This window comes from Sphaeramia orbicularis, chromosome 4 (genome assembly GCF_902148855.1).
Source record: "Sphaeramia orbicularis chromosome 4, fSphaOr1.1, whole genome shotgun sequence".
NCBI lineage: Eukaryota > Metazoa > Chordata > Actinopteri > Kurtiformes > Apogonidae > Sphaeramia > Sphaeramia orbicularis.
In genome coordinates this window covers 58,407,168-58,433,330 of record NC_043960.1, presented here as the reverse complement: position 1 = coordinate 58,433,330, position 26,163 = coordinate 58,407,168, and the positions used below count along the sequence as shown (strand labels likewise).

The following is a 26,163-nucleotide window of genomic DNA, read 5'->3' as shown; positions in this document are numbered from 1 at the left end:
GCTAATGCATAGGTCACAAAGATTCTTTCGAACAATGGGTTTGTACGAGTCTTCCACTTCATACGAAATCTGGAGTTCGTACACATTCATGGAGGGAGTATGTCTACCGTGTGGACGAACTAGAAGATTTCGTACAAACCCATCGTTCGTAAGAATCTTTGTGACCTCAGCATTTGCGCTCTTCCCTTGAAAATGATAACATCCGGTCTCAGAAAATGAAAAAATCAGGCTTTTTTTTTTTTTTTAATCAGTTTTTCCATTTCTGTCAGGTAGTAACTTATTTTTTGTTGTTAGAGAAAACAAAAATCAATCCATTTTGTAAATTTGGTTTATCTGTTTTGACAGACAACAAAAAATGCCTTGAATTTCAATTTTAATTTGTCTATTTTAAAACGAAAATCAATTAACCACCAATTTTTACTTTTGTTTCCAAAAAGAAAATCCAATTACCAGCAGACACACAGACAGTTAACGACCAATGTTTCCTTCTGAAATGCAGTTTAAGAGTTTAAGTAGCAAAACCAGTAAAGTACAAATACCTCTGAGTGAAGTTCAGGACGTAACTCAAAGTGTGTCATGTCTTTGGTTCTGTGTAGCTGAGCGGTAGGATTCAGATTTAGCTTTAAGTCAAACTCCTTTTCTTTCATTTTCTTGCTGCTTGAGTTGATATGAAGTTCAGAAAAAAACTGGAATAAAAACACTGGAGCCTTTAAGAAATCCATACATGAGTATATATATATATATATATATATATATATATATATATATATATATATATATATATATATATATACCACATGCTTTTATACGTCAGCGCTTTTTATTTTTGTGATGCTGGAAAGTTTTGTATTTATGATGAGTTGTGCTGTATGATTTCCTGTCTAATTAATAAAAAAACCAAATGATCACTGTGTGATTTTTTATCTATTTACAGTCATTAATGAATTTCTGTAACTGGGCTCTTCTTTTAGCTCTGTTTTGGTCTCCACCATCTCCTGATAAACACTGTATTTAACATCTCATCATATCTCACTTAAACTTTAAGGAAATATTGATGTTTGTGAACATATGGACTTAAATACTGGGACACATCGTGTCCACAGCTGTAAGACGTCCTGTTCATGAGGATTTAAGATTAAAACATCAGTATTTTCTGATACTTTAATGGTTTCTTCCTCAGTCAGATGTGATGAAAGTAGAAGGTTAGATGAGGGAGAAAATGGTTGACAGTCAGAGCAGGACAAATATTTTAGAAATTTAGAGGAAGAACATTTAAAATCATAGTCATGGATAAAAAAAAAAAAAAAGTGGTTCCAGACACAACAAGCCCCACCCCTCTCACATATTGTATCTTATTTTGGCATCGATCCAGATGATGTCATCATGTCTATGCGTTTGCTGATGTCATCATATTAACTGTCTCTATATATGTGACAAGTCTGAAGTAAATTAAAACAAAATGGATGTTTTTATGGACGTGACATTTCACCCACTGTAAGTAAATGGGAGAAAAAAAAGATTTTGAAAATTCATAAAAAATTTAAACTTTGACCGACTTTTCCCAAAATGTAATCACATCTATTCTTGGTCACTGGCAATCTATAAACCCAATTTGGTATGAACTCAACCAATATATTTGCTGCTGAAGTGTAAACAAACAAACAAACCGAACCAAAAACACTTACCCCTTGCCTCCACTTCAGGGGGCGGGGCAATAACTGTGTTTTTTGTCCCACCCACAAAAAATGTCAGCGTCACACTATGTTCACGTGTCTGGGGTGTTGGGGTCCGACCCTCTAAAGACCACCCAGCTGATCCAACAGGGTTCTGTGGGGTTCAGGTCACCACTAAAGGATATAATGCATTTTAGGGGATTTCTGAAATTACATCTGAAAGTTTATTTTTGTGAGTAGAAAGGTTATTATCATTACTGAAAACTAACGAAATGATGAAAACTAGAATGGTAAAAACATTTTCATTAACTGAAATAAATAAAAACTATAATCATAAGAAAAAATGATAACAAACTGTATTTTGTGCTTATAAAACTAACTAAAATGTATAAAAATTATGGATAAAATTCCTTTCGTTTTTGTCAATGTCAGATTGATACGAAATCAATTTATTTTGCTCTAGCAATTTTAGCTAGCGGCCCCATACAACACTTTTTGCTCCGTCACTTGTGTTCACTTGTGGTTTCCAGTCGTCTTCTGGTCCCCACTCTACCTGGAAACATGGAGACTAAAGCAGCAGAGTCCTGTCTGGGATTGATTTGAATATGACCACAGAGAAGAAGAGAAAAGAGACGACTAAACTACAACTAAACTAAAACTAAGCATTTAGAAAATAACAAAAACTAATAAAAACTAACAAACCTGCTCTAAAAATGAACCAAAACGAACTGAATTACAGAAAAACAAGTCCAAACTAAATAAAACTGAACGATAATGAAAAATCCAAAACTATTAGAACCTTGGTTTGGACTCAGTGTTTTTAATGGTGCTAAGTGTGTGTATGTGCGTATGTTTATGTCATATCTGTGTCATAGTACGTGTCAGTTTTAACGTTCACTCTGTAGTTTTTAGCTGCTGATCAATAACAAATCCAAAGAAGCGAACAGACTTCTGACCTGGATCTGCTGCTTTACTGTTCAACTCACTCATGACTTTTCTGATCCATATCACAGGATGGAAGGATGTGAGCCTATCTCAGAGTGGGTTCCTGTAGTTCCTGGTTGCTATGGTGATCACAGTAATAGATCTAAACTTGTAGATACCGTATTGGCTGATGCTGTTGTCAAACCTCGTGCCTGTGCATACACAGAGACAGGAAGTGTGTCATGATAAATATCAGCTCAACTCAGTGAATTAATGTTTCTGTGGCTTCTGCTGAATTAGAGGTGGGTGTGAGATGTTTTCCTGCAGCATTTTTAACTATATTGCTTAAAATCCCCTTCACACCCTGATTACAACTAATTAATTCAATGCTCTAACACAAAAATTTTTTAAAAATGTAGTCACTGTGGAACGCACAGGACTGAAAAAACACCATCCAATCATTTTGAGCGCCCAACTGAATGATTGAACGGTGATAGGTCTATCAAACTCAACTGCCATTTGTCCCTCCCCCCTCTGTGCATACCCTTCTTGCATACCCTTTGTGCATGAATCGTGCATTCTCAGAGGGTTAGTGTTTGTTCAGGAAACGCAGCCAGAGCTTGGATATATTAGTTATATTAGTAACATTAGTTATATTAGCTATATTAGTTACATTAGTTATATTAGCTATATTAGTTACATTAGTTATATTAGCTATATTAGCTATATTAGTTACATTAGTTAGTTATATTAGCTATATTAGTTACATTAGTGATATTAGCTATATTAGTTATATTAGCTATATTAGCTATATTAGTTATATTAGCTATATTAGCTATATTAGTCATATTAGCTATTTTAGTTACATTAGTTATATTAGCTATATTAGTTACATTAGTTATATTAGCTATATTGGTTACATTAGCTATATTAGTTACATTAGTTGTATTAGCTATATTAACTATATTAGTTACATTAGTTATATTAGCTATATTAGTTACATTAGTTGCATTAGTTATATTAGCTATATTAGCTAAAGTTAGTTACATTAGTTATATTAGCTATATTAGTAACATTAGTTATATTAGCTACATTAGTTACATTAGTTATATTAGCTATATTAGTTACATTAGTGATATTAGCTATATTAGCTATATTAGTTACATTAGTGATATTAGCTTTATTAGTTACATTAGTTATATTAGCTATATCAGTTATATTAGCTATATTAGTTACATTAGTTATATTAGCTATATTAGTAACATTAGTTATATTAGCTATATTAGCAATGTTAGTTACATCAGTTATATTAGTTATATTAGCTATATTAGTAACATTAGTTATATTAGCTATATTAGTTACATTAGTTATATTAGTTATATTAGCTATATTAGCTATATTAGTTACATTAGTTGCATTAGTTATATTAGCTATATTAGCTAAAATTAGTTACATTAGTTATATTAGCTATATTAGCTATATTAGTAACATTAGTTATACTAGCTACATTAGTTACATTAGTTATATTAGCTATATTAGTTACATTAGTGATATTAGCTATATTATCTATATTAGTTACATTAGTGATATTAGCTTTATTAGTTACATTAGTTATATTAGCTATATTAGTTATATTAGCTATATTCGTTACATTAGTTATATTAACTATATTAGTAACATTAGTTATATTAGCTATGTTAGTTACATCAGTTATATTAGTTATATTAGCTATTTTAGTTACATTAGTGATATTAGCTATATTAGTTACATTAGTTATATTAGTTATATTAGCTATATTAGCTATATTAGTTACATTAGTTATATTAGCTATATAGGTTATATTACCAATATTAGTTACATTAGTTATATTAGCTATATTTGTTATATTAGCTATATTGGTTACATTAGTTATATTAGCTATATTAACTATATTAGTTACATTAGTTATATTAGCTATATTAGTTATATTAGCTATATTAGTTACATTAGTTATATTAGCTATATTAGCTAAAATTAGTTACATTAGTTATATTAGCTATATTAGCTATATTAGTAACATTAGTTATATTAGCTATATTAGTTACATTAGTTATATTAGCTATATTAGTTACATTAGTGATATTAGCTTTATTAGTTACATTAGTGAAATTAGCTTTATTAGTTACATTAGTTATATTAGCTATATTAGCTAAAATTAGTTACATTAGTTATATTAGCTATATTAGCTATATTAGTAACATTAGTTATATTAGCTATATTAGTTACATTAGTTATATTAGCTATATTAGTTACATTAGTGATATTAGCTTTATTAGTTACATTAGTGAAATTAGCTTTATTAGTTACAGTAGTTATATTAGCTATATTAGCTATATTAGTTATATTAGTTATATTAGGATGGATGAATAATTTTCACTTGTTCCATTGGTATTTTTTTTTTGCTTGAATTAAGCAAAAAAAAAAAAAAAAAAAAAAAAAAAAAAAAATCTTCAAATAAGCATAAAACAAAAACAAAACTTGAGTTAAGCCAAAAAAAAAAATCTGCCAATGGAAGAAGTGAAAATTCTCTTGTTCAGATTAGTGTAAATCAGATTTTCCAGATCTACTGTCTATAAATCAGTTCTTCTATCTCACTGAACACTTCCTCTATAGGTGATTCTGTCTGATTTTAAGCGTGATGAGATATTTGGAACAGAAATGAGACAAATACACTTGGTAACATTTAGATTTTTTCCAGTGTATTTCATTATAACTCCAGATTTGACTCTGAATTTGATAAAAGTCATGCAAGCCTTTTAGATTTTCTAAATAAAACCTTTTTGCAAATTACCTATTTTCCTGATTGAAGCATTCCATTTAGATAGCAATCATTTTGATTAATAATTAATCATAATGTTACTGTCCAAATATGCTTGAATTAAGCAAAAAAATAATAATCTTGAATTAAGCAAAAAAATTCTTGAATCAAGCAAAAAAAAAGTTGAATTAAGAAAAAAAAAAAAAAAAAAAATCTTGAATCAAGCAAAAAAAAAAAAAATCATGAATTAAGCAAAAAAAAAAAAAAAAAAAAGAAAAGAAAATCCTGAATCAAAAAAATTTTCAAGCCTTTTAGATTTTCTAAATAAAACCTTCTTACAAATGAAGGATTTTCCTGATTGAAGCATTGCATTTAGAAAGCAGTCATTCTGATTAATAATTAATCATAACATTACTGTCCAAATATGCTTGGATTAACCAAAAAAAAATCTTGAATCAAGCAAAAAAAAAAAAAAAAAAAAACTGAATTAAGCAAAAAAAAAAAATCTTGAACCAAGAAAAAAAATGCAAGCCTTTTAGATTTTCTAAATAAAACCTTTTCACAAATGACATATTTTCCTATTGAAGCATTCCATTTAGAAAGCAGCCATTTTGATTAACAATTAATCATAATGTTACTGTCCAAATATGTGAAGGCATCTGATGTAGAACACCAACCAAAGCAGAGGAGATGAGGAGATAAGAATGAGGAGGAGGAGGAGGAGGAGGAGCTGACTGGTGTCCAGATAAAAGACAGAGACAGTGAAGAGGACGACTCAGAGAACAGAAGAGCGTCTGAGTGGACATGGACCACAGACTGATGATCATCTGTATGTCCTTGTGGACCGCAGGTATGAGGACACACACACACACACACACACACACACACACACAGAGCTGAAAGGGTTAACTGCTGTCTGACAGGTTCATCTCCATGGTTACAGACGTGTCGTGTTTGATATAAATCATAGCGTGTGCTGATGGTCATGTGACCGTCACCATGATTGATGAGTGCAAAACTTAGTTTAATTTAGTTTATTTGATTTTTCAGGGACCATGCACAGAAAACATTAAACCCAGAGTACAGACGGACCAGAGCAGGTCAGAACGCTCATGTCCACGTCCGTCTGTCATCCCTGTGGCAGGAAAGACGGACGTTAAAAAGAAAAACAACACACTTAGAAGACATCACATATGGTCAAGGTGTCGAATACAGTTGAAGGAAGAGTCAACGCAGGCTTAGTTTATTTAAATCCATTTCTTTTTGTCTGGATAAATCTGTTACATGTGTTGTTTCCTTCAGTTCAGTGACAGTTTGTTCTGACTTTGGATGAGTACAGCTGATCGTCCAAAAGCAGTTTTGTAGAAGCACTGGAAAAAAATCTAAATGTTACCAAGTGGATTTGTCTAATTTCTGTTCCAAATATCTGATCACACTTAAAATCAGACAGAATCACCTGAGGGGGAATTGTTCAGTGACATAGAAGAACTGATTTATAGACAATAGATCTGGAAAATCTGATTTACACTAATCTGAACAAGAGAATTTTCACTTGTTCCATTGGCAGATTTTTTTCCTTGAATTAAGCAAAAAAAAAAAAAAATACAAATCTTGAATCAAATTAAAAAAAAAAAAAATCTTTAATTAAGCAAAAAAAAAAAAAAAAATCTTGAATTAAGCAAAAAAATGTTGAATTAAGCAAAAAAAATCCTGAATCAAGCAAAAACAAAAAAAAACTTGAATTAAGCAAAAAAAATCTTGATTTCAGCTAAAAAATTCTTGATTTAAGCAAAAAAAAATCTTGACTCAAGCAAAAAATCTTGAATCAAGCAATAAAAAATCTTGAATCACGCAAAAAAAAAATTTGAATTTAGCAAAAAATAAATAAAACTTGAATTAAGCAAAAAAAAAAATAATCAAGCAAAAAAATCTTGAATCAAGCATACAAAAAAATCTTAAAATAAGCAAAAAAAAAATAATCTTGAATCAGGCAAAAAAAAAAAAATTATCTTGAATTAAGCAAAAAAAAAAAAAAAAAATCTTGAATCAAGCAAAAAATCAGCCAATGGAACAAGTGAAAATTCTCTTGTTCAGATTAGTGTAAATCAGATTTTCCAGATCTATTGTCTATAAATCAGTTCTTCTATCTGAACAGTTCCTCTTTAGGTGATTCTGTCTGATTTTAAGTGTGATCAGATATTTGGAACAGAAATGAGACAAATCCACTTGGTCAGATGTAGATTTTTTACAGTGTGTGATATGAAACAGGACAAAATCATTGCATTCTAAAGGTTTCAGATCTGTGTGAATCCAGTCAAATATTGGTGGTTTGATGAATCCTGTGTGTTTCAACACTGACATTATTTAGAAGAATGAGTGGCTGGCTTTCTGTCTTTAACTTGTCTTTGTCAGTCACAGAAAAAATTCTTCGCCCACCCCTTGTTTTCTTCAGTTTCTTGTTCATTTTAATGCCTGGTCCAACTACAGGTCCATTTGTTTGGACAAATGTAATGATACCAACAAAAATGTCTCATAGTAGTTTAATTTCAGAGCTGATATCTATCCATTTAACATGTTTTCTTGATAAAAACCAAAATCACTTCAGTTCTTCCATCAGTATCTGTGTCATTGTACTGACAAAAACATTCCATGTTTTCTTTTCTGTCTGTTTTAGTCACATGACACACACAGGAGTTAGGACTGGATTGCAGAACCATTGTTTTGGATGACTTTTGGTGGTCTAATAATTTTTTCCGCAACTGTAGATGTTGTGTTTCCTCAGTACATGATGCGTCTCCTCCACCTTTACTGCTTCACTTCCTGTTTGTCACAGTAACTGCTGATTCCAGCTCTCTGATTGGTTCCACAGTCTGTCCATCAACTGCTGTTACACAATCCACTGACAGAACCTGTTCAACATTTGGGTTCAAATGATAAAAATATTAGTTTAATAACTACAGATCAGTTCTGGTTCAATGTTTTTTTTAATTCATGCATCAAACACAAACTGAACAATCATTTTTTAATCAAGTCTGGGTCGATTTCAGTTGATGAATTAATGATTCCTCCAGTTTGACTGATCCTGCTCAACCTAAATGTGTCAGTTTCATCTTGTGGTGGTTCATCTGCTGCTGTTCAATCATGTCATAGATTTGGATTTGAACCTTCATCTGTGTCTCATGTGCTGCTTTGGTATTTAGACGCCGTTTGTCAAAGTCCAAGCACAAACACAGTTCAGACAGATTTGGATCCAACCTGATCAGCCTCAGTTTCCTGTTTGGTTCCTCATGTGGACATGTTGGAGTTCGAATCCCAGTCTTGTCCTGTTTTCACGGCTGTCCTTTGTGTTTTTCCTGCAGGGCTCCTGTCTGAAAACAACAGCACTTCAACAGGTAAGAAATGCACAAAGGAGGGATGTGAACTGGGCTGAAGCTGAACATCCTGGTTCAGGTGGTTTTCATCTGAACAAACTGGAACTAATGCAGAGGATTCAGGAATGATGGGTTTACAGAAGATCCACTGAGCACGCTCAGCTCCTGTTCCTGACATTTGGACAAGTGTGGCTTTAAAGATCCACAAGTGAAGGAAACACTGACAAACAGGAGCAGACTGAGCCATTCAATTCACTGACTGAATGAATGAGGGATGAACTGAGTCCGTTTGGACACACTGCAAACAAGTCCACATCTGACCAAGTGGATCTGTCTCATTTCTGTTCCAGATATCTGAGCACACTTCCACTCAGACAGAATCACCTACAGAGGAACTGTTCAGTCAGATAGAAGAACTGATTTACAGACACTAGATCTGCAAAAGCTGAGTTCAACTAATCTGACCAAAATAAGTTTCACTTGTTCCATTGGCTGATGGTTTGTTTTTGTTTTTTTTTTTGCTTAATTCAAGATTTTGTTTGTTGCTTGATTAAAGATTTTTTTTTTCTTATTTCATTCAAGATTGTTTTTTGTTTTTTGTTTAATTCAAGATTTTTTTTTTTTGCTTGATTCAAGATTGTTTTTCTTAATTCAAGATTTTTTTTCTTAATTCAAGATTTTTTTTTCTTAATTCAAGATTTTTTATCTTTATTCAAGATTTTTTTTTTTTGCTTGATTCAATTTTTTTGTTTAATTCAAGACTTTTTTTAATCTTAATTCACAATTTTTTTTTTTGCTTAATTCAAGATTTTTTTGCTTAATTCAAGATTTTTTCTTCCTTGATTCAAGATTGTTTTTTGCTTAATTCAAGATTTTTTTTGTTGCTTGATTAAAGATTTTTTTTCTTATTTCATTCAAGATTGTTTTTTGTTTTTTGTTTAATTCAAGATTTTTTTTTTTGCTTGATTCAAGATTTTTTTTTTTGCTTGATTCAAGATTTTTTTTCTTAATTCAAGATTTTTTTTTTCTTAATTCAAGATTTTTTATCTTTATTCAAGTTTTTTTTTTTACTTGATTCAATTTTTTTTGTTTAATTCAAGACTTTTTTTTAATCTTAATTCACAATTTTTTTTTGCTTAATTCAAGATTTTTTTTGCTTAATTCAAGATTTTTTTTGCTTAATTCAAGATTTTTTCTTCCTTGATTCAAGATTGTTTTTTGCTTAATTCAAGATTTTTTTTTGCTTAATTCAAGATTTTTTTAAATCTTAATTCAAGATTTTTTATCTAAATTCAAGATATTTTTTGTTTTGCTTGATTCAAGATTTTTTGCTTGATTCAAGATTTTTCTTAATTCAAGATTTTTTTTTGCTTGATTCAAGGTTTTTTATCTAAATTCAAGATTTTTTATCTAAATTCAAGTTTTTTTTGCTTGATTCAAGATTTTTTGCTTAATTCATGATTTTTTTTGCTCGATTCAAGATTTTTTTCTTAATTCGAGATTTATTTATTTTTTTGCTTGATTCAAGATTTTTTTTCTTAATTCAAGATTTTTTTTTTTGCTTGATTCAAGATTTTTTTTTTTGCTTAATTCAACTTTTTTTTTCTTAATTCAATATTTTTTTCTTCCTTGATTGAAGTTTATTTTTTTTTCTTAATTCAAGATTTTTTTCTTCCTTGATTCAAGATAGTTTTTTGCTTAATTCAAGACTGTTTTTTTTTTTTTTTTTTTTTTTGCTTAATTCAACTTTTTTGTGGCATAATTCAAGATTTTTTTTATCTTAATTCAAGATTTTTTTTGCTTGATTCAAGATTTTTTGTCGTAATCCAAGATTTTTTTTTTTTGGTTTTTTTTGCTTGATTCAAGATTTTTTTGCTTAATTCAAGATTTTTTTTGCTCGATTCAAGATTTTTTTTTTGCTCGATTCAAGATTTTTTTCTTAATTCAAGATTTTTTTTGCTCAATTCAAGATTTTTTTTTTTTTTTTTTTTTGCTTAATTCAAGATTTTTTTTCTTAATCCAAGATTTTTTTGCTTGATTCAAGATTTTTATTTTCTTTTTTTGCTTAATTCAACTTTTTTTTTTTTGCTTGATTGAAGATTTTTTTTTTAATCTTAATTCAAGATTTTTTTTTTTTGCTTGATTCAAGGTTTTTTAGCTTAATTCAAGATTTTTTTTTTTCTAAAGTCAAGATTTTTTTTTTTGCTGCTCGACTCAAGATTTTATTTATTTTGCTTAATTCAAGGTGTTTTTTTTGGGTAATTCAACATTTTTTTGTTGCTTGATTCAAGTTGTTTTTTGTTTTTTTTTTTGCTTAATTCAAGATTTTTTTTTTTTTTTTTGCTTGATTCAAGATTTTTTACTTAAATTCAAGATTTTTTTTTTTTTTTCTTAATTCAAGACTTTTTTGTTTAATTCAACAAAAAATCTGCCAATGGAATAAGTGAAAATTATCTTGTTCAGATTTGTTGAAATCAGATTTTCCAGATCTATTGTCTATAAATCAGTTCTTCTATCTCACTGAACAGTTCCTCTTTAGGTGATTCTGTCTGATTTTAAATGTGATGAGATATTTGGACTAGAAATGAGACAAATACACTTGGTAACATTTAGATTTTTTTCCCAGTACACATAAAATACGTCAGACTAAAAACACTGTTCATACATGGAAACCATATGTGGTCAATAATCCAGTCCATGTGGACCAGATGGGGTGTTGTGGTTCTGGACTGGACTCTGACTGGTCTGTCTTATTTCTACAGAGTCTGTCCACTACAGGTTGGTGGGAGGAAACAGTCGGTGTCATGGTGACCTGGAGATGAAACAACAGGACGGAAACTGGAAACCAGTAGAAGGGTTATACTGGTACAGGAAGTTAGGAAACAGAGTTTGTGCAGAACTGGACTGTGGATCTGCAGTTTCACTGAGAGGCAGAAGGAGGGGTTCAAGTACAGACAGTTGGTGGATCAAACCAAAGTGTGATGAATCTGCACTGAACGACTGTTTTACACCTCGTTCACATTTCTATTCTTCCCTGGAGCTGAGTTGTTCAGGTAAGAGCACCACTACTGAACAGTAACCTTTACACTGTCATTATAGGCTCCAGACCAAGGTTAATATTGTTAACGAAAACTAACAAAATGGCGAAAACTAGAATTGTAAAAACATTTTCGTTAACTGAAATAAATAAAAACTATAAAAGAAAAAACGATAACTACGTGAAACTGTATTTTGGGCTTATAAAACTAACTAAAACGTATAAAAATTATGGATACAATTCCCTTCATTTTCGTCTTTGTCAATGTCAGATTGATACGAAAGTCATTTATTTCACTTTAGCAATTTTCTCTGCTGGCACCATATGATATTTAAGGGTCCGTCACTTGTGTTCACTTGTGGTTTCCAGTCGTCTTCTGGTCCCCACTCTACCTGGAAACATGGAGACTAAAGTTGGGAGAAAGCAGCAGAGTCCTGTCTGGGATTTATTTGAATACGACGACAGAGAAGAAAAGAGACGACAAAACTAAAACTAAACTAAAACTAAGCATTTAGAAAATAACAAAAATGAATTAAAACTAACTGAATTAGGGAAAAAAAAAGTCAAAACTAAATAAAACTAAACTATAATGAAAAATCCAAAACTATTAGAACCTTGCTATGGACTCTGTGGACTCTCAGATCCTGGTCGGTCCACAACTTCAACTCAGATTTAATGGGAACTCACACAAACTGATCAATACAATCAGTCAATCAATAATAATCCTCATGTCCACAAACAAACAGCTGATTGAACATCATGTCACACAGAAGAAACAAACACTAACACATATGAATGTGAGTCCACTACAGTCCAGTAAAATCCATTATATAGTCCAAGCCCCAGACCCTGGTCTCCTCCAGTCCACTAGAGTCCCTTAGAGTCCACTTCAGACTCTAGTCTTATTCCAGTCTTCTTCCATCTGTGTCCACAGACTCTGTCAGACTGGTCCATGGGTCCAGTATGTGTTCAGGCAGACTGGAGGTCCGGTCTAACCAGTCCAGGTCCTGGTCCTCAGTGTGTGAAGGACACTTGGACCTTCTTGGAGCCCAGGTGGTCTGTAGGGAGCTGGGCTGTGGGGCTCCTGGGCTCCTCCAGGGGGCTCTCTCTGGAGCAGCGGAGGCTCCTGTGGTGCAGACGTTCACCTGTGAAGGCCATGAGTCTGCTCTGCTGGACTGTGGAAGCTCAGGGGCACAGACCTGCTCATCTGGAACAGCTGTGGACCTTACCTGCACAGGTGGGCGGAGCTTTGACTGACACCAGCTGACATCAGTTCACTCACTTTGAGCTCATTTATCTGTCACTTGTATTTGATCAGATCCTGATGATGTCAGACTGGTGGGAGGAGCCAGTCGCTGTAACGGTACAGTACAGATCAAACATCATGGAGAATGGAGACCTGTGGGATATGGTGTGTTTCAATATGAACCCTTTAGCCTGAAGGCAGCAGATGTCATATGTCGTCGACTGGACTGTGGATCTGCTGTTTCTGGGAGAAGATTGGAGTTTTTTTATCTTAAGTGGTTCATCAGCCCCTACTGTCTTCTGTCTACGTCTACACTGACGGACTGTGTGGCGACAGATTCTAGGTACACTGACTACGCCCTGTCCCTCACCTGTTCAGGTAAGTCTACTGATGATGGTCCTGATTCTGTCAGAGTTCTTCTATGAGTCCATTCAGGGGTGTTTTATCTGAGCTGGGTCAAACCAAACCCAGTCAGACCAGGTCCACACATTGGACAGTTGGACTGAAACATCAAACACATGCAGCTGAATTCAGTTCCAGTCCATGAACGTGGTCACATGACTCTGCTTTCCAACAGGCTGTTGAACAGCTCAGAAGGACTGAGTCCATTTGTTTGATCTGGACTTTGTGTTGGTCCATGTGGTCTTTTTCCAGCTCTATGTGGGTCTGCTGGACTCTGAGGACACCATGGGATCCTCTGTGTGCATCAAACAAACTGCTTTTGACATGACACATATTTACTGTTCAGTCTGACTTCAGAATGTTTGAGTCCAGTCTGGATGTAGTCAGCGCCCTCTGTTGGAATCCAGTTCAACAACAGCACACACACACTGTGTCCTTCAGCTCCACATTCAACACCAAACTCACTCTGTAGTTTTTAGCTGCTGATCAATAACAAATCCAAAGAAGCGAACAGACTTCTGACCTGGATCTGCTGCTTTACTGTTCAACTCACTCATGACTTTTCTGATCCATATCACAGGATGGAAGGATGTGAGCCTATCTCAGAGTGGGTTCCTGTAGTTCCTGGTTGCTATGGTGATCACAGTAATAGATCTAAACTTGTAGATATCGTATTGGCTGATGCTGTTGTCAAACCTCGTGCCTGTGCATACACAGAGACAGGAAGTGTGTCATGATAAAAATCAGCTCAACTCAGGGAATTAATGTTTCTGTGGCTTCTGCTGAATTAAAGGTGGGGTGTGAGATGTTTTCCTGCAGCATTTTTTACGATATTGCTTAAAATTCACTTCACACCCCGACTACAACCAATGCTCTAACACAAAAATAAAAAAAAACTGTCACCTGTGGAACGGACAGGACTGAAAAAACACCATCCAGTCATTTTGAGCGCCCAATTGAATGATTGAATTCAACACTAAAGGGCCTTTTATTGGTGTGTTCTTTGTTCTGGTGTTTTCTTTGAGGACGTTGTGTCTCTGCTTGAACTGGTCCATTAGTCCTATTTAGTTCCTGTGTCACTAATGACTGACAGGAGGCTTTGACAGAGTCCACCCTCACACTGCCGTCTGTCCAGGGGCTTTTGTGTCTTTAAACATGTGTGTGTGTTGTTGTGGGTCCACAGACTCTGTCAGACTGGTCCATGGTTCCAGTCTGTGTTCAGGTAGACTGGAGGTCCGATCCAACCAGTCCTGGTCCTCAGTGTGTGAAGAGGATTTGGACCTTAACGATGCCCAGGTGGTCTGTAGGGAGCTGGGCTGTGGGGCTCCTGGGCTCCTCCAGGGGGGGGTCTATGGAGAGGGGGAGGCTCCAGTCTGGACCAGTGAGCTCCAGTGTGAAGGAAATGAGTCTGCGGTCCTGGACTGTAGAAGGTCCAGCTCAGCTGGGAAGACCTGCTCACCTGGAACAGCTGCTGGACTCACCTGTTCAGGTACCAAGGGGGCGTGGCTTTCATATGACAGACTTTTACACATCCAATGAAGGAAGGAGCGAGATCACAGGCCATTCCGTCCCACAGCCATTAGAATGCATAACTGTTCTTAGTCCCCCACCACCACCACCACCATATCACACTGTGTGCATGTGCAAATATATTGTAAATATGAATATAATATTTTAATCTAATTATACACTACTGGTCAAAAGTTTTAGAACACCCCAATTTTTCCAGAATTTCACTGAAAATGCTGCAGTTGAATGTCTCAGTGTACTCTGAAATTAAACCATAGAGCAAATAAACTATTGAAGTTAAAAAAGAAATCATGGAATCAATTTAGAAACCAAAATGTATTCTAAACTTTGGACTCATCAAAGTGTCCACCTTTGGCAGACAGAACAGTTGAACACACTGGTGGCATTCTTTCTACAATGGAAATCAAATATTCTTCAGAAAGTTGTTCCCAACTGTTGCAGAAGTTCCCATAAATGTGGAGCACTTGTAGGTTGCTTTGCCGGTAGTGTATATATACTGTGTGTGTGTGTGTATATACGTATATGTATATGTATATATATATATATATATATATATATATATATATATATATATATATATATATATATGTATATATATATGTGTGTGTGTGTGTGTGTGTGTTAGGGCTGGGCAACTTAATGCGTTATTACCGTGTTAACGCATTCATTAAATAACACTGACAATTTTTTTATCTCCCGTTAATGCCGTTTTATTCTAACTCCTGTTCTTCTGCCTCTGCTTGTGTGTGTGTAGTGATTAGCTCGGCAGATAGACAACAGGTTTACTAAGAAAAGCCGGACGCCCAAAACTTCTGTCCAAATCTTTTGCTGTAGACTCACTGTAAAACTGACACATACATATTAAATATGACTGAGGTCTGTTCAGTGCCTTAGTACATAAAATAAAATATTCACAGGCAAACGTTTTTGGGGCCATACAAACAGAGTGAAAGGAACGTGTCTGTTAATTCCTTCTTATGTCCGAACTGACTACAGTAACACCGAAAGGACAAAACATATGTTAGTGCAACTTATTCTGACCACTAGAGGGCCCCCTTTGCTTGATTTTAACAACTGAACATCACATATTATTGGGTTTATTAGTATTAGTACTGATTAGTGGGACTAAGACTCCTGTCAGTCACTCACAACCTGAAATAAACGTGTGGACATAAACATGTGTAACAGTAGCAGTCTGTTCCATGGACATTTTCATTTTAAATGTCTTCAGATGGTGGGGGTGAGAAGGACACAGGTGTTTGGAAGCACTGACATGCGGAATTATTTTTTATCACTGGAGTACTTCAGTCTGAAATATCACTGAAAGGAAATACATGCTGTTGATGCCCCCCCCCCATATAACTACGCGATTAATCACAGAAATCCACGCAATTAATTGCGATTAAAAATTTTCATCGCTGCCCAGCACTAATACATGTATATATACACACTTAAATAAATGTAAGATTTTTTGTCTTCATATTTTTATTATTAAATTTAATAATTTCCGCTTGGGATTAATAAAGTATTCTGATTTCATGTTTCACCAATGGCCTGACTTACCAGTGCATGCCAAAGATATGGACAGAGACAGACAGACAGATGGACAGATGGACAGATGACCAACTGATGACCATACTGATAATAAGTGTATATTTTCAGCCTGTCCTCCCTGTACTTTATTTTTGTATTTGCTGCTGTCAGCTGTTTATTTTCCCCACAGTGGGGTCATTAAAGTCTTGTCTTGTCTTGTCTTCTCTTATTCTATCTCATCTTCTCTTCTCTTCTGTTTGTTTGACTCACGTCTTTGTGTCTCTGCTCACATCCAGCTGGTGTCAGGTTGGTGGGACAGTCGAGCCACTGTGCTGGTACTTTGGAGATCCAATACCAGGGAAAGTGGAGACCAGTAGGAGACCGCTATAGACCCTGGGACCTGAAGTCTGGATCAGCTGTGTGCCAACACCTGGACTGTGGATCAGCTGTTTCAGTCAACAGAACAGATAATTCCTCATTCAAACATGTGTGGTTTGTCTCAGTTCCTTGTGTGAAGCTGACGTCTGGACTCAGGGACTGTGTTGGACTACGTGGTTACCACAAAAGCTCAACTGGTTTGGACGTGGTGTGTTCAGGTACAAATGGACACAAACTGTGTCTTCAGCTGAATTCTGAGTGCCCAGATGGTTCTGATTCTGACATTTAAAGTTACATCTAATGAATCTTTTCATTTCATCAGTTGATTATTTTGTCTCTGTCCAATGTTTTATCTGTAAAATGTGTCAAATATTGACTTTTGAAATGTCTGGATAACAAATGAATGTCTTCATTTTAACCAGATGAGGCTGAAAACACAAACATATTTCACTGAGTCTCATTTAGGACAAAAAGGACCAAATGCTGATATGTGAGACTCTAAAACCACCACGTTTGTCATTGTTTACCCATGAATCTGTTTTCAATGTCAGCTGTCATCTACATGACAGATTCCTCCATGTTTTCACTGGTCCGTGTTCATCACATCCCAAACTCATTTGGAGAAACTGATCTCATGAAATCACATCGTATGTCACGCCAGTTCTTATGGCATTTGGTGTGCTACATGTACACATTTTCAACTTTTTGCGCATTATACAACACCATTTGATCGCTTGTCAAGTCACACTAAGGTCTCCGGTTCAAATAACCCTAACCCTCAGTGCCTGGTGTTTGACGCAGCATGAACATACATACGGAAAAGTTATAATGCAGGGGTTTCAAACTCATTTTATTTCAGGGACCACATTCAACCATATTTGATCTCCAGTGGGCCGGACCAGTAAAATAATAACATAATAACCTGACAACTCCAAATTTTGTCTTTGTTTTAGCGGAAAAAAAACCCAAAAACATTAAATGATGAAAATACTTACTTTTATAAACTAACCAAACAAAAAAGATGTGAATAACCTGAAAAAAAAAGAAATTTCTTAAGAAAAATAAGTGCAATTTTAACAATTATGCCTCATTTTATCATTTCTACATGTGCATTAGGGATCAGATCTACAAAGACACTAAACACTGAGGAACAGGAAGAAAATAGTTCAAATTGTACTTAATTTTCTTTAAACATTTCTGGTTGTTCATATTTGTTCAGGTTATTCCTGTTTTGTTTCAGGATAGTTTGTAAATGTCAATATTTTCATAATTGAATGTTATTTTTTGCACTAAAACAAAGACAAAAAATTGAAGTTGTCATTATTTATAGGCACAATGTAATATTATTTTTTTCACATCAAACCCAGAAGAAAGTATGGAGTCATTATATTCTGTAAGTTATTACGCTGTTATTTGACTGTAGATCATATTGGTCTGTATGTGGAACCTGAACTAGCATAAATTCGGCAGCCTTGACTGTGGAATTTTTGCACTTTGTAAATTCATCCCACGGGCCGGATTGGAACCTTTGGTGGGACGCATTTGGCCCCCGGGCTGCATGTTTGAAACCCCTGTAATGATGCGTACAGATAACACGCTAATTAAAAGCGCTGTGTATATTTACACGAGTCATGGCATCATGTTGCATGTGGATCAGATCCATCTGTGTCTCTGAGGAGGATGGATTCTCTGACTGCTTGTTTGTGCTCATGTGTGCTGCTTGGTCCAATCATGTCTCTGTGTGTGGACAGATCTGCTGCCTCAGCCCAACATCTCCCTGTCTGACGGGGTCTTTGAGGTCTACCAGCAGGGGTTCCGGCTGCTCACGGGCTCCGACTTCACCATCACATGCTCCGTCCAACCGCAGTACCCAGGAGGCTCCTTCCAGCTGATCTCCGACACCAAGAAGCCCCTGAACCGCACCCTACCGGCTGTCAATCACTCCGCCCACTTCCTGTTGTCTGCCATGGGCCGCACCCACCGAGGGAACTACACATGTGTTTATCACGTGGACGTTTTCAACCACAGCTTCTCGTCGTCTCAGAGCCCCGCCCTCTATCTCACTGTCGGAGGTAATGTCAGGACAAACGCACACAAAACCAAGGTTATTATCGTTAACAAAAACTAATGAAATGATGAAAACTAGAATTGAAAAAACATTTTTGTTAACTGAAATAAATAAAAACTATAATTAAAAGAAAAAATAATAACTAACTGAAACTGTATTGTGTGCTTACAAAACTAACTAAAACTTATAAAAATTCTGGATAAAATTCCCTTCGTTTTCGTCTTTGTCAATGTTGGATTGATACGAAAGCAATTTATTTTGCTCTAGCAATTTTAGCTAATGGCACCATACGGCGCTTGACGGTCCGTCACTTGTGGTTTCCAGTCGTCTTCTGGTCCCCACTCTACCTGGAAACATGGAGACTAAAGTTGGGAGAAAGCAGCAGAGTCCTGTCTGGGATTTATTTGAATACGACGACAGAGAAGAAGAGAAAAGAGACGACAAAAACTAAAATTAATACTAAAACTAAACTAAAACTAAGCATTTAGAAAAAAATGAAAACTAATAAAAACTAGCAAACCTGCTCTAAAAACTAATTAAAACTAACTGAATTAGAGAAAAAAAAAAGTCAAAACTAAATAAAACTAAACTATAATGAACAATTCAAAACTATTATAACCTTGCACAAAACACCCATAATGCATCAGTAACAGTCACATGACCATGTTCCACAACATTCCCAGTGAGCAGAGTGAACAGGTGGTGTGAGCAGAACCACGTTGGTAGAACTGAGATCAGGTAAACCCAGTCCAGTTGAACCAGTCAGAGACTGGGCTGAATCAACAAACACTCCTTTAATCTGAGCTCAGTTTAGTTTAAAACCAGGTTTAAAATGAGTCCATTCAGGTTGGGTGTGGAGCTCATTTACATAAACACTAATGTCACTGTAACTATTACTGAGGTGTGACGTACGGCGGTCACATCCAGGTCCTGTTATGTCCACATATGAAGCTCTAAAGTATTTCTGTCCAAGGGGTTTCACGTATCTGTCCACAGGTGCACAAATCATTATCTTAAGAGTAAGAGTTTGGTAAGCACACTTTTACAGAAGAGCCAATCAGACCTCCAACACACACAATAAACACACACTTACATAGGATTCAAAACAGTACGAAGACCTACTTAACCTCCTGAGACCCAGGAAATGTCAGCAAATTACCAGCTTTTTTTGTTTTTTTTATTAAATAAGTGCCTATATTGGAAACATCATGATGCAACAGTTTTTTCAGATGCAGTTTTTAAAATTGTTATGGAATGTCCTTTGTGGTGAACAGTTTTCTTTTCTTTTTTTTTGTATAAAGTTGTGAAACTCTTGTCCGCAAATGTGGACAGAAAACCCAAAGCTGGGTCTGAGGAGGTTAAAGAATACTAAGGATAAGAAAACAGTCCCTAGACTCTCCCTAACTCTGGTTGAACACAAAACCAACGTGATATCATGACTCGTGTAAGTACACAATATCCACTTTTATCTGGTGTGTTATCTGGACACTTTATAAGCTTTCCATGTGTATGTTCACACCACGTCAAATACCACGCACTAAGGGTTAGGGGTTATGGTTATGTGAACCGGAGATCTTGGCGTAAATGAATAAAGACTCATTTATGCTCGCTTTATGTTCGTTTCTAATGTTGTCACGCCTATTATTTTACTCGAGATCACAACTGGGCTGAATGTGGAACCGGAACTAAAACATGTATGACACCTCAGAATCTTAACTTTAGTATAATGTTTGCACTTTCCAAACTCATACTGTGGGACAAATTAGAACCTTTGGCCTTTGGTATGTTTGCCCCCCCGCCACAGTAGTGCATCTTTGGACAGGACTGTCCAGGGGACTATCCCGTCCAGCAAGGCCCTTACTAAGCACCAAGTGGGCCTTTTTGGCACACTTGTGGAATAATGTCAAAAAAAAAATTCATACAGTTTGTTTTCAATTCTTTTACACTTTTTTTCTATTTCATCAACTTGAGCCATAAATAAAAAATACCAAATACTTAGTAATTGTCACATTTTCCAACCCTTTAAATGCCGTGTTTGTAATGTAAACAAACCTTTTTTTTTTGGATGCAAAAAACACAAAAATATTTTTTTTAATATACTACATAAAAAGTGGATCACATATTATTTGATTTTTTCATCCTGGCATGTGTCAATGATTAACTCCAACATTGGTTAATTTGCATTATTATTTTTGATGGTAGGTCAAATGTTCAAAAATACTAGTATCTGTCACCAAGTGTGCCAAAAAGGCACACCTACAAATCAAACTATTAAATATTATATAATATATGTAAGAAATGGTGCGTTTTAGGCACACTTGGCAGACAGATGCTGGTCTTGTAATCTTCTTTTGTTTAAAATGTGCACATTTTAGTTGGTGGCCAGAATTTTAAAGATCATGCAAAAATGAACAACTTTTGAATTCTAACCTTATTTAAATTGTGAAAAATAATATTATGTTTTTTAACACGAAGTGCAAAGTGTGCCTAAAAGATGCACCTGGATACCAGAGGGTTAACTCAAATGTTAACCCTTTCATGCATGAATTGTGAGAACCTTAGTCAAGATTTCTTTCTTCAGTGTTTTTATTCCTCCTTAGGCATGAAAAAAACAACGCGATCGAGTTTTTTTTCCTGTGGAGTTACAAAAATATCCATGCATTTAATTTTTGAAGTAAAGAAACATATGTTTATAACCCAATATCAGAAAGTGATATAAAAACAATGAAATAAAAACATTTTAATGCTGCTAATCTGATGTCTTCTCACATTTTAACATATTCTAACGCTAGTAATTACTCATTTCATGGATATAATATGCAAAAAAAAAACTTCTTGTCTAAACAAATAACAATTGATTTACACTTAAACATGTTAGTGCAGATCAGGTTTATTCTGAACAGCAAAGTTACAGTACTGGTCTGAATGTCAGTGTATGGGATGGTGCATAAGTGTCCACTGTGTTGGCTGATATGGAACTAAAACAACAAAACCCATGAATATATAAGAGAACAGCTGGAGAAGAACTGTCCACTGGAGTGACCACGGTGCATGAAAGGGTTAAATACATGCCAGTCATTTCAACACGTCCACAGCAGTAGAACACACGTTAGCTTGGAACACCACCAGTTAGCTTAAGTTAGCTCCACCACAACTGAACTCATTTCAAGTGTTTTTCTTGCTTAATATTAGAATAAGTTTCGAATCCTGACTGGTTTTACACATATTGAAATTTTACATTCTACTAATAAACGTATTAAGTGGGCTAAATTGTGTAAGCTAAGCTAGGCTAAGCTAAACAGCCCTGCTAACTTCCCAGGGTTTTCAGTTGGTGAAGAGAGCGGATTCACAGACTTACTGAACAATTCACAAACTTTTGTCCAGTATAAATCTATAGCTTCCTGCTACAAGTTGGTTAAAGTTTCACGATTTATCTCTGTCAGTCTCTTTCTTCATTTTCATGAGTCTTAAGTCGACAAAAAAGCAGGAGAAAGAGGACTCTCATGTGAGAGTACTGTACTAGGAGAACTAAGGGGCAGTTATGTCATTTAAACTTACAGAATAACCTGGGGTACATCAGTTCAGCCAAACACAGATTAAGGATGTTCAGAGAAAGAAAATACATTTTCATCAATATGGAGAAGCAGATTTTTTCAAATGAAAACAAATCATTCTATAATGAGTCAAACTTTGTGTTTTTAGGACCGACAGAGGAAAGAATCTGTCTGTCTTTCAGCTGGCTCGGCTTTCATTTACAAAATGTCAAGTGGTCTGACAGATACAAATGTATTATTCTAATGTTGATGGTTCAAAAGTGAAGCTCTAAATTGAAATAATCCTCATTGGCTGAATCAAATGGTAAAAAGTTGAATTTTTTTTAAGAGTTTCATTATCTTAGATAGATCTATTTAACAAAATTGGCCTTTATAAAAGTTTAATTTCTCCAACAAAAGCAGCTGTTTGATGATTTGTGGATTTTTTTTTTTTCCTCCAGTTTCTTAAATGTGAATGTGTTCCAGTTGTTTCCAGGTCATTATTGATCTGATCAGTTCTTTTCTCATTGTGATCAGCAGAATACTGACAAACACATGTTCCATGGACGTTGGTTTAAAGTTTGTTTTTATTGTGTTTCAGACTTGGTGACACATCTGATCATCAGGGTGGTGCTCATCGTCCTGGCTCTGCTCATATTTGATGCTTCCCTCTTCTTCTACTATAAGGTACGTTCACACTGGAAAAAATCGAAATCTGACCAAGTGGATTTGTCTCATTTCTGTTCCAAAGATCTGATCACACTTAAAATCAGACAGAATCACATACAGAGGAACTGTTCAGTGAGACAGAAGAACTGATTTAGAGACAATAGATCTGGAAAATCTGATTTCAACAAATCTGACCAAGATCATTTTCACTTGTTCCATTGGCAGATTTTTTGCTTGAATTAAGCAAAAAAAAAAATCTGCATATTTCTTGAAATATGATTTTCTAGACACCACAAACAGAGTACATCGTATGACTCAGCGCTGAGGATCCACACCAAGCAGGAAAATGGATCCAGACATTCCAATGCACATCACAGAAAATGGACTGGTGTCCTCTGACTCTAAAGTCAAGCAGATGTGATTCCTCAACTCTATGTAAAACCCCATATTAACAGTGTGTTTACCTCTGATCTCGTGTTGTTTACAATCGTCTGTGTGCATGTGTATTTAAAAGTGTGCCTGAGGTAAAACCGAAGTCCTGTGATCGTAAATCTGTCAGTTCAGTATGTTGACCAAGATGTGAGCTGTCCTAAGAACTTTACCACTAACCAGTGACATAAAGGAATCCTAACTGATACTGACTAATGTGGGATTAAATTTAAGAATTCAACTATCTAAATTAAAATAATATTTCAACCCCACATGGGGTCGCCTGAAATTTCTAGTAATTGATTAAAATAAAAGTAGAAAACTTACTAAGAAAAAATATATGAGACAATCATAATCCATAGCAGACAAACTGAGTGTGAAACTGCAGCACTGTGGTTCTGTTTATCTGTCACATGTTCACTGTGGTCAGTTTCAGATGCTGCAGCTCTTTCATAATTCATAGTTTCAGTTCTTGTTTGTTCAGTATTAATTGTCCTCCTTGTAAATCACAGCTGGACTGACTGGACAGATCCTGACCAAGGAAAATCCAGTTCTCCCTTTGTGCAGTAATCTACACCTGGATTTACCGCCTCTGTCCATAATAATAGACATTATATAGACCAAAGGTGTCAAACATGCGGCCTGGGGGCCAAATCTGGCCCACCAAAGGTTCCATTCTGGCCCTGCAGGATGAAAGTGCAAAAATGAACCTGAACAGTCCAGGTTGTCCAGATCCTTTTGGTTCAGGTTCCACATACAGACCAGTGTGATCTACAGTAAAAATAACAACAACACAATAACCCATAAATAATGACAATGACAAATTTTCTTTGTGAAAAATTATGTGGAAAAAATTTAAGTGAAAAAAATAACATTACACTGTGAAAATATTTACATTTACAAAACTATTCTTTCACAATAAAATGCAAATAAATAGATAAATAAAAACAAAGATGAACAACCTGAAATGTGCAATTTTCACAATATTCTGCCTGTTCCTAAATGTTTGGTGCATTTATGGATCCACTGGGATCTGCAGTTGTGTTAATAATAAGAGATGGAATATTGGAGAAATTGTTCAAATTTTAGTTCCAAACTCCAAAATTTGAACAATCTTCTGCCTGTTACCAAATGTTTATGGAACATTGTGTGTAAATGTACATATAGAAATAATAAGCTGAGGTATAATTTTTTAAAAATTGCACAATTTTTTTAAAAGAAATTTCTGTTTTTTCAGGTTATTCACATCTTTTTTTGTAAAATGTAAATATTTTTATAATTTAATTGGGTTTTTTTTTTAACTAGAACAAAAATAAAAACTTGGATTTGTCATTATTTATAGGTTCTTAAGTCATTATTTTACTGGTCTGGCCCACTGCAGATCAAATTGGGCTGAATATGGAACTGAACTAAAATGAGTTTGACAGCCCTGATGCAGACTAAATGTCCTCTAAAATTAACCTGGATTTGAAACATAGGATAGAAAACTATTACATGATCAAAAACTAATTAATTTTACCAAAAAAAAAAACCTCTTCTTTTTGAATGTCTGGGGTCGCCAGAAATTTGTGATGTTAAAATGGGGTCAGGAGTAAAAAAGGTTGGAAACCACCGGGTTAGCAACAGCGCTCTGCTCGGGGTATTTCCGACGTGTAAGTTATACGTCACACTATCCGCTGCATCACCGCCCCTTTAATCTGGGATGGCAGGTCCGCTGTGCAGAAGTCCGGCCTGTCTCACCTCTGTTAGTCCTTTGTCTGTGGAAGTCGGTCAGTGGTGGAAAAAAGGTGGGATGACCATCGGACCTTTTTTCCTGGATCTCTGTGTGGAAGTGGCTTCACACACACGAGTCTGACCTGGACATGTTTGCTGTCATGTTTTTTCCAGGTCACCGTGAGGCGGATCAGAATGAAGGCTGACCGCTGAGATGACGGACTGTCACAACCACAGCAACAGTTGTTCAAGCCAGAAAGTAATTTAGGTGTAATTTTGCATATTGTGCTTCATTTAAATAGTAATCGACTTATTTTGTCTATATATTAGGATCGTAAAATAGTTTTGCATGTAATCTTTTGCTAATATTAATTTAGCGAAGTATTTGTAAAAAATCAGCCGGTCTGTGTTCTGTTAGTTCTGTCCTGCTGCCGCAAGATGACCCTCTGCTGTAAAGCGCAGTTAAGTGTAGTAAAGTGATGAGGACACCTGCAAAGCACAGCTCTGAGAGGAGACACTTTGAATTCAACAGGACAGAGAGCAGCAGTATTTCTAACCGTCGTTGTCATCTTAGTAGTTGCTGTTTAGTTAATTTTGAAACTTAATTTGGATATAGAGGCAAAACACGCTTTAACTGTCAACTTAGGTTTTTTTGAAACTGTTTTAAATTTTTCCTTTGTCTTGGAATAAAGAGACAGATCGCTTTATAATTTGTCCTTTTTTTTGTCTTCCTTTTTTCTAATTATACTTGAAACCAAGGTTATAATAGTTTTGGATTTTTCATTATAGTTTAGTTTTATTTAGTTTTGACTTTTTTTTCTCTAATTCAGTTCGTTTTAATTCGTTTTTAGAGCAGGTTT

At 34.9% G+C, this 26,163-nt stretch overlaps 1 protein-coding gene across 1 annotated transcript; it reads left to right on the top strand.

The window, feature by feature from the left end:
* The first annotated feature begins 6,144 nt into the window (after nucleotides 1-6,144).
* LOC115417638 (scavenger receptor cysteine-rich type 1 protein M130-like) lies at nucleotides 6,145-25,821 on the top strand. The gene is made up of 8 exons (XM_030131650.1): nucleotides 6,145-6,244; nucleotides 8,754-8,786; nucleotides 11,528-11,840; nucleotides 14,887-14,939; nucleotides 16,810-17,109; nucleotides 18,643-18,963; nucleotides 23,094-23,179; nucleotides 25,478-25,821. Exons 1-8 carry the CDS (start codon nucleotides 6,199-6,201, stop codon nucleotides 25,514-25,516), a joined length of 1,191 nt encoding a protein of 396 aa, XP_029987510.1. The 5' UTR covers nucleotides 6,145-6,198; the 3' UTR covers nucleotides 25,517-25,821.
* The last annotated feature ends 342 nt before the right edge of the window (nucleotides 25,822-26,163 follow it).

Bases quoted from the DNA above. Each gene is read 5' to 3' on its own strand.
- LOC115417638 (XM_030131650.1), top strand. From the start codon at position 6,199: ATGGACCACAGACTGATGATCATCTGTATGTCCTTGTGGACCGCAG. The intron at 6,245-8,753 runs GTATGAGGACAC...TTTTTCCTGCAG, and splicing joins TATGTCCTTGTGGACCGCAG to GGCTCCTGTCTGAAAACAAC. The intron at 8,787-11,527 runs GTAAGAAATGCA...TTATTTCTACAG, and splicing joins AAACAACAGCACTTCAACAG to AGTCTGTCCACTACAGGTTG.